The sequence below is a fragment of the Fragaria vesca genome, linkage group LG2 (genome assembly GCF_000184155.1).
Source record: "Fragaria vesca subsp. vesca linkage group LG2, FraVesHawaii_1.0, whole genome shotgun sequence".
NCBI classification, from domain to species: domain Eukaryota; kingdom Viridiplantae; phylum Streptophyta; class Magnoliopsida; order Rosales; family Rosaceae; genus Fragaria; species Fragaria vesca.
The window spans coordinates 3695840-3705488 of NC_020492.1; the positions used below are offsets into that span (position 1 = coordinate 3695840).

Here is a 9649-nt window from a genome sequence, read left to right on the forward strand (position 1 = left end):
AGTATAGTATAAAGCTAGCTAGGTCTCCATCATCGATCATTTTGCTAAAGCGACCCGTGACAGAAACAACGAAGTTGGGGCCATTTTCCCTCTGCAATACTTCTATCCACACCAAGTATCCATGGTTCTGTATATATCGCACTCAACCAGTACGGCATGCATTCACCCTCCATCGATCGATATATCAGATAGAACTTTTTGCATGTGATGTACGTGATAAATTTAGGACCCCAAGTATTTCACATTGTGCTGACATTGATAGGTTTCATTCTGTATTTGCAGGCATTATCTAAGTTAGAAGATCAAATTCTACAAGAGGAAATGGTTTATATGCAAAAACAAGTAAAAGCTTTCATGAAAATGTCTCTAATGAACATTACTATTAGAAAAGTTTTATTATACTCAAATCCTGTTATGCCAAAAAAACGTAACTTCTTTTTTTGTGTTTTAGATAAAGTTCCACAATATGTTCACTCTGAGTTAGAAAATTAACTGATTAGGCATACTGCATCTTTCGGAGAGCTTAACTTCACTTCAAGATGTATCGTTAGGAGTTAACCAATACTTGTCATATGCCCACATAAAGCTCACTAGCTAGAAGTCCGGCATTATTATGTATCTCAATCATGGATAAGATAAACTTTTTGCATGTGATGTGATAAATTTAACAAGGGTCCAATTATTTCAGAAAATGCTGACATTGATAGTTTCAATTCTCTATATATGCAAACATTTTCAAGTTTAGGTTTAAACAAGATCAAATTCTGGCTCTAAGTAGCATACATGAATCGGATTCAAGGAGAGCTAGCTATGTATTTCATCATTTCATGTAGTATATATTTATTAACACTAAAGAAACATTAAGCCAAGGAGAGCCAGCTGCAAGACCATTTTTGGCCATTTACAGTTTCCATAAGGAAGGACTGAAATCAAGTTTCTGAAAAGAAAATAAAAATATTGAGCATGCAACTTACAAGATATACATTATTACAATTCAGTGCTACTTCTTTGATCTTGAAACCCTTCTGAGCAAAACCAGCAGACATAGCACACGGTAGGCAACGAAGAATCCAATCAAGATGTAAATGTTGGTCCACCTCTGCCCTTCATGGAGCCCTCTCTTCTGCAACACATCACCTCCGGTCATCATGCATGTACTACTACTCTTTGTACTGTTTTTACTCCGATCATCGGAGTACCATATCATACACGTCGACACAAGGCAACCATACTCATTGATCAAAAGCGCATCAAGAGCATACTTGTACATAGAAAAGAAGTGCATGAACAACCAATACTTGGGCATGTTATCCTTTGAGATAAAGTAGCCGGAAAATAGAAAGAAACCGCCGAGACTAATCGTCACAAGCGAAGTCCCGGCAATGTAGTTTGGAGCAAGTGAACTCAAGAAGAGGACGAACGAGTTGGCCATTAACACAATGATCCATATCACTAAGATAAAGTAAGCAAAAGCTTGCCAACTAGCACAAAGACCAACCAAGAAGTAGACACAGACCGAGTATATGATCGCGATCGCAAGCAAGTAGGGCAAGAAAACTAGAGTATTCGCTATCAGATACGAAGAGAGCCTGTAAATCCCACCGGAAGTTTCTCTAAGAAGAATAGGTCTTTCGTTGATGAAGATCGGAAGTGTTTCGGTTGTGGAGGAAAGAAGGAAAGTGAGAGTGAAAGCAAAAAGACCGAACCTCTTCTCGATTCCTTGCTTGTCAAACCCGATGTTTATGTAAATGGTGCCCAAAACCAAACCCACAAGTAAGGCCTCCAAGGTGTTTGTTAAGAGTAGCTGCCTAGTTCTGTATATGATTTTCCAAAAGCGATTGTAAAGCGTCAAAATCTCGTGGATTCTAGAGCTTTTGTAACGAACCACTTGTCTAGCTCCATCACCATCATCAGAATTTGGAGAAGAAGAGATTAATGGAGGTGAAGTGGTGGATGAGATAGGTTTAGGGACTGTGAGGCGGTTTAGTATTTCCATGGTGTATTCCAAGGCGTTGAGCTGTGGAGGGACAGTGAAGCCATTTGAGAGGAGAAACTCTTCCAGAGAAGAAAGGGTTCCGTGGTGAACAACTTGACCTTTTGAAAGCAAGAGGATTCTATCAATGGTGGAGAGGATCTTGAAGCTAGGTTGGTGGATTGATAGAACAACCGTGCGCTGACGGGAGGTGCAGATGGACTTGAGGGTCTGCATTACGTTGAAAGCGGAGGTGCTGTCGAGGCCGGAGGTTGGTTCATCGAGAAGGAGGACGGCTGGGTCGTGTAGAAGGCTTAGGCCGATGGAGACGCGGCGACGTTCACCGCCAGATAGGCCGTGGCCGAGGCGCGTGTTGGTCAAGTGAGTGAGGCGGAGCTCGGAGAGAAGAGAGGAGACGATGGTGGCAATGTTGGACTTGTTAGGGTTTGGGATGAGGAGGCAGGCGGCAAAGGCGAAGGTCTCAAATACTGTGAGGAGGGGGAGGCATGCATCATGTTGAGGAACGTAGGCGGAGAGTTTACGGAAGGAGGAAGGGTTGACGGGGGAGGAGTTGAGGAGGAGGGCACCGCTTGTGGGGGAGGTTCGGGCGGCTAGGATGTCGAGGAGGGTGGACTTTCCGGCGCCGCTAGGGCCAACAACGGCGAGGATTTGGGAGGGGTAGGCGGTGAGGGTGACGTCGCGGAGGATGTACGTGGGAGAAGAAGAGGAGGTGCATGGCTTGAAGAGGAAGTTAAGTGGAGCAAAGGCGGTGATTGCGGTGGTGGATTTGGTGTATGAGATTGAGGAGGCTGTTAGTTCATAAGTTTTTGATGCAGGTAAGGATGGTGTGTCTTCCATGGAGTTGAGGCTGTTTAGGAGGTGTGGTTGGATGAAGGGTGGAGCTTTGGACTTGAAGGAGTGAAAAGAGCTGAGCGATGCGCATGTAGTAGAAGTTGAAGTACTGGAATGGACATTTGGTGATGATTGTGGTTTCTCCATTAGTAGGACACTAGTACTATTGGAATTTCGAAATGTGAAAATAAAATTTTTGTGTGGAATGTAATCAGTGCTAATGATCAGTGCAAACAAGGGAATTAGCTTTATGCAAGAAGAATCAGCTAATTTCTTAAGGAATGTGAACAAAAATACAAAAGGACCTATCTATTTGACAGTTTTGACTTTGTGCTAAGCAATATTCTTCTTAGCATGCTCCATAATTAACTTGCAAATTTCTTAATTGATCGAAATTATTGCTTGTTTGCCTATTTTACAAAATTGCATAGTAAAATATATTAATGAAAGAAAAAAAATATACAGAAAACGGATGGAAACACATAATTAATCAGAAATATATTGTTTCTATTTCTTTCTTTCCCTCAAATGGAACTTTATTTCTGCCAAATAGTGTTATATATATTGATCTCCAGCTCCAAATGAACATCGGAATATCTTGTTCTTATCGAGGATGCATGATCTGTTTTAAGATCTGTACCCACTTGGCCAATTGAGTAAGATTACACGTTGAAGTACTAGCTTGAACTCATCAACAGTTTTTCAGCTCCATGTACAAAGCAAATGACAAAGATCATAAGTAGTAATGGAAATAGAAGTTGGCTAGTATTTGCAACTAGGGCAATCCTGCTGAGTTCGTGAAGAGATGCATCAATCATGTGAACTAAAATCCATATAGCTCGGTACATATGATATATATTTTATGAGCAAGAACAAAAATGCGATCGATCGAAATAGGGTTCTTCTTGAAATGGAGGGAATGTGATGCTTAATTAAATTATTAGATAAGGGTCAGTAGTAGTGTATCATCATCTGCTTACCATCTATATTGTCACGAGCTTGCTATTGTTGTCTGTCTGTCATATGCTTTTGTCTTGCAGTTTGTTTTGGCCTTGAAGATAAAAGCATATATCAGATCAACTACTGCCTTCACTTGGCGACATGCATTGCTTTGAGTATAGCTGCACATCCGTGATTCCTAGCTTATAGTCATATTGTCCTATTCCCATAGCAAGCTCGTGACAAATTAATATATAGGAAAATTCTGCTATACTGATTTGTATGGGATACAAACTGCTCGTGGGCTGCACGTGATTGGGAAAGTAAAGACGAAATATAATACCAACCGCAAGATCAGCAAGAACCATGAATCAATGGTCTTCAGTTGATGACAGGCTAAACCCTTAGCCCTCCCATTTCTCTAGTCTCAAATATGTGGCTTGGGTTATTCGTACGTGAGAAAAAGACTGACAGAAGCGCAAAAGAAGAAGAAGATTCTTTTCTCATTTGCTCACAAGAAGAAGATTCTTTTCTGGGGATTTTTCTGGTTGGTGTTCTTCCTCCGACAGACCACAAATAAGAAGAGAGGGGTTTGTTTTATATACTATTGTTATTCTGTTGGCTGAGATTGAAAGGTACAGTATCGTTGAACAAGCACGACACTTCTCAATTTGAGAGATTACACATAACACGAGAGCGGAGGGGATGGGCGGCGAGGGTCTGAGTTTGATGGTGGAGATCACGGAGGGGATCGGAGGGCGGTGTTGGGGGGTGTTTGGAAAGGGAAGCAGAGATGAGATTTGGGGTTTTTTTGGCTGAGATGAAATTCGGGTTTGGGTCGTGGTCGTGGTCGTGGAGACTGGAGAGAACGGAGGATGGCGGCGTCTTGTCGTTGTAGTGATTGTAATTGGCCGTCGGCGGGGATGGCGGCAATAAATATAAAAAATTAATTTTTAATATTTTTTGTAAGAAAGTTATTTAATTTCTTAATATATTCCCAACTATAATTTTATGAAATTTTGTTATATCAAATTATTTAAGAAAAACTCCTTAAAAAATAAATATTCAACAAACAAAAAACGATTTAAATGACAGTAACCAAAACAAAAAAAAGATTTAAATGGCGTAACGGAGTCATGTTTTACTTAAAATTAATTCTTTAAAGTTTCAAATCTTCAAACATCAACAAACATAGCTCGGTTACTCACAAAAATTTTCAAAAATTGTTATGCTCTCATAGAGATGTGTTCTATTCATTTTTATTAAAAAGTTTAAATATTTATCTTCGAACTTAGGTAAGTAAACTGATACATGCATATAGTTGACCACGTGGATCAATATCAAAACATTAACGAAAATATGTGAATTTTGTACTATAGCCATATTTCAATATTTGATCACATCGGACGATCAAATTTTGATTTTGTGAATTTTAGTCATTGAATCACCACGTACATATTAGTGTGTTATAACTTGTTTATTAGATTATATGTAAGTGTACACCTTTGTAAACAAGCTATACATAGGAAGCAAAATTTTCAAAAATCTTGTGAAATAAGATGTGATCGGTATAGTAAAATATGACAAAGGTAGAAAAATCACTCTAATTCGACAGTGTTTGGGTCCTGATCAAAGCGGTTAACCCTAATTACGCTTATGCTTCCCTATGGGGAGCCCTATCCTCGGGAGGTAAACGTTCCCAGATTTTTACTTGGGCGGCTACATCTCAAATATGTAAGAGTGCGTGTGCGGAAGAATCAACCAAAATAGGTCACAGAGGGGTAAGTAAGAGCATTTTCGTGTGATAAGTGACTTAAAATAGGGTTGACCGCTTCGATCAAACCCCGAACGTTACCGAATAGAGTTGAATTTTCTACTATAGTCATATTTATCTATAATGATCACATCAGATGGTCAAATTTGGATTTTGTGAATTTTAAGCATTGGAATCACAACGTGCCTACTAATGTAGTATAACTTGCTTAGTAGCTTATATGCAATTGTAAATCATTGTAACCAACTATAAAGAGGAAGCAAAATTTTCAAAAATCTTGTAAAATAAGATGTGATCGATATATCGAAATACGGCTATGATAGAAAAATCACTCTAATTCGACAATGTTTGGGTCCCGATCAAAGCGGTCAATCCTAATTACGCTTATGCTTCCTATTGGGAGCCCTATCCTCGGGAGGTAAATGTCCCTAAATTTTTACTTGGGCGGCTACATCTAAAATATGTGAGAGTGTATGCGCGGAAGAATCAACCAAAATAAGTAAAAGAGGGGTAGATAAGAGCATTTTCGTGTGATAAGTGACTTGAAAATAGGGTTGACCGTTTTGATCAAGCCCCGAATGTTACCGAATAGAGTTGAATTTTCTACCATAGTCATATTTATCTATAATGATCACATCAGAAGGTCTAATTTTGATTTTGTGAATTCTAAGCATTGGAATCACAACATGTCTACTAATGTGGTATAACTTGTTTAGTAGCTTATATGCAAATGTATATCATTGTAAACCAACTATAAAGAGGAAGCAAAATTTTTAAAAATCTTGTGAAATAAGATGTGATCGATATAGCGAAATACGGCTATAGGAGAAAAATCACTCTAATTCGACAATATTTGGGTCCCGATTAAAGTGGTCAACCCTAATTACGCTTATGCTTCTCTATGGGGAGCACTATCCTCAGGAAGTAAACGTTCACAAAGTTTTACTTGGGTGGCTACATCTCAAAAATGTGAGTGTGTGCGCGGAAGAATCAACCAAAATAGGTCACAGAGGGGTAGGTAAGAGCATTTTCGTGTGATAAGTGACTTGAAAATATGGTTGACCGCTTCGATCAAGCCACATTACTGAATAGAGTTGAATTTTCTACCATAGTCATATTTAACTATAGTGATTATATCAAACGGTCGAATTTTGATTTTGTGAATTTTAGGCATTGGAATCACAACGTGCACACTAATGTGTTATAACTTGTTTAGTAACTTAAAAAAAAAAAAAATTCTCTTATTAAATAATTCACACATCTTATAGGTTTATATGTCAATGATGTATAAACCAAGATACCTTAAAGTTTTTAGTTAACCACCTTAACTAAAATCGACAATAACTTATATACAAATTTACATAAAATTTTGCTCCATAAGATATGATTAGTATAGTAAAATACGGATAGGTAGAAAAGTCACATATTTATGATAACATTTGGACCTTAATCAAAGATCAACTCTATGTATACCCTTCTACCTCCCCAAGCCCTAAGGGCAGTCGTGTCACGCGAATATAATTTTCTTAAAATCTTTACTTGGGTAGAAAGAACGCGTCATCACGAGAGCTCATTAATTTTTCGTGAAATTATTCGAGTAACTGAGCTATTCACTATGATTTTATGAAGATTTAAAGATTTTAAAAAACTATTTTAAGTAAGATATAACCCATGTGGTGTGTCGTCCGCCGCACATTTGTCCACCTTAATAATGTTTATGGCTCAACATTTCATTTCTTAAATTTACACAATTTATTCCGGAACTTTTTTTCAAATTACTTGACATTTCTTTAAAGAGAAATTTTAAATACACACCCCTAATCTCTTAATACACACATCTATTATTTTATGTTTCTATTGAAATTTTATAGGTAAGCTAAATGACCAAAACAAACATCTATTATTAAAAAAAAATATCACGCTGGAAGTATTCTTTTCAACATCTTTTATCCTAAAATCGTCGAAAGCACGTCTTCTCCCCTAACCTCAACTCTTCTCCACAATTTATTTGGGTTGTCTTTTTTTTTTTTCTTCTTTTTATTTATTATTTTTTTTTTATCTGTATCAGCTTTAGTTTGATCTTGCAGATCATGTTGTCAAGTACTGCATCTTTATCATGACATGTTTTATCGAATAACTAGCTATATATGTTTAATAGCTACTGTACTTTTACAGTTCTACTAGTTTGTGAATTTTGAAAACTTGTATTGGTGATTTGGAGTTGGGATATAACAATAATCATTTGATTATAAATTGAATGATGATAACTAAAAATTTCTAGTAAAAATTAGACGAAATAATATGTAAAAAAAGGTATCAAATAGTAAATATATATTAATTATATTACATAAATGGAATATTTCATAAATTAAGGGCATTTTAGACAGTTTGAGATGTGTATTAAGTATAATACTGAAATGAAAAACTTGATAAGTGGTGTATTAAGTAAGAGGTGTGTATTAAGATATTAGGGGTGTGTATTTAAAATTTCTCTTCTTTAAATGGAAGAAAAAAAAATTAAACATATTATTTGCAATAATCACATAAAGAAAAATTCTTTAATCCCATTATCCATAAAACCTAATCTCATCGGCCTTACCCGTTCTCCAAACCCAAACCCGACCCCGTCGCCCCATACTCCATTATCTCCGCCGACGGCACCACCACCACTACCTGCATCTCTTTCCCTTTCTCCAAACCTAATATTCTTTTTCCCTCTCAGTTTATCCACCACCTTCATTGGCAATCCGCTCGTTCACCGCATCTCGCCCCACCAGCCTCGCCTGAAAGCGCAAAACCGCCGGCCTCTAATCATTATCCATTCCGCCATTCCACGGTCTATACCTTGGAATGAAGCTGTGACTTAACTGAAAACCAGAGAAGCCATGAAGACCCACATGGGTCAACCTTCATTAAGACAAACATGAGTAAGAAATCATGAATGATTGAACATGAACACAGCAAAAGGATCGAGAGCTGTGATGGGTATCAACTAGATAAAGCTTTATTAGAAATCCAAAAGACCAGAGAGACCCCCCTCTTTCCCCTTTCTGACCACCCCTCCTTTTCTCACTCTCTTTCTCTCACAGTCTCACGTGTGGGGAACCGGTGATAATCGGTTAAATCTTTGAATCTCTCTTCACGTGCCTTGCACGTGGCATATCCATCAGTTTGTATGCTGTACATATCAGTATAGCAGACAAACCCATAATTTGACTTACAAATGTGGGGGGCGGATCCACGGTATCCTAATTTATAGTCCATTTTACACTCCAATTGTCGACCATTAGATCAAAAGACAATCAATGAATGAATTAAATTTAAATCTTTCACTCTTTTTTATTTTTAACTGATTAATTTAATCACAAATGAAACTCATTAATCATAACAAAATAAGAAAATGCAAGATTCAGAGGAAGTTCAACGCTCTCTCTCTCTCCATGGTGTAATCCAAGTTCTTCCCCAGATTCAGTTTTCTTACGTATCTAATAGAGACTAATATTAGGGCTATAGCTCCAGAATCAATCCTCAACTTTTTATAAGTTAAATACCACTCATTCAAAAAACAAAGCCGTCATTTTAGTAACAAACCCAATGAAACCTGATAGACTTCCATTTTCAAAACAAAGGAAGACGATGAGCAAATTGGAAGAAGAGCTTTCAGCGTTCCTAATTTTGAGGAAATTAAGAATGTTGAAGAAGAGGAAATTACTCCTATGAAAATTATCTTTATGTTACAGAAAATATGATATGGAACAAGGTCTACTCATTCTCATTAGAAACCCTCTTTATATAAAGGTGAATTTCAACGGTAATTGCACGCACATAATGACGATAATCAATGGTAATAACAATGTGCATAATGACTGATATAACTAATTGAGCCGTTACATCCGTTAATCACTAATGCCTTAATCTATTCTCGTCAGTTACTTTGACGAAGGCACACATAAGGTATTTTTCCTTCAACACTCCCCCTTGTGCCAAGTCAAAGTTAAAACAGTGCATATGGTGTTGCCTCATTAAAAAACCTTGCCAAGTAACAAAAACCCAATGGGACAAAATAAATCTTGGTCGAAGGGAAAAAGAGCACAACGCACCTATGTGTTAGT

The 9649-nt window shown here is 37.5% G+C and overlaps 2 protein-coding genes across 2 annotated transcripts in view; both read right to left on the reverse strand.

The window, feature by feature from the left end:
• Positions 1–939: 939 nt before the first annotated feature.
• On the reverse strand, positions 940–2830 carry LOC101309886 (ABC transporter G family member 8-like). Its single transcript, XM_004289735.1, has one exon. It carries the CDS (start codon positions 2828–2830, stop codon positions 1001–1003), a length of 1830 nt encoding a protein of 609 aa, XP_004289783.1. The 3' UTR covers positions 940–1000.
• A 5514-nt stretch (positions 2831–8344) lies between these two features.
• LOC101310668 overlaps positions 8345–9649 on the reverse strand; it is a 6395-nt gene continuing 5090 nt past the window's right edge. Inside the window, exon 2 of the mRNA XM_004292073.1 lies at positions 8345–8444. Coding sequence (XP_004292121.1) covers positions 8345–8444 — 100 coding nt within the window. The remainder of the gene's footprint in view (positions 8445–9649) is intronic.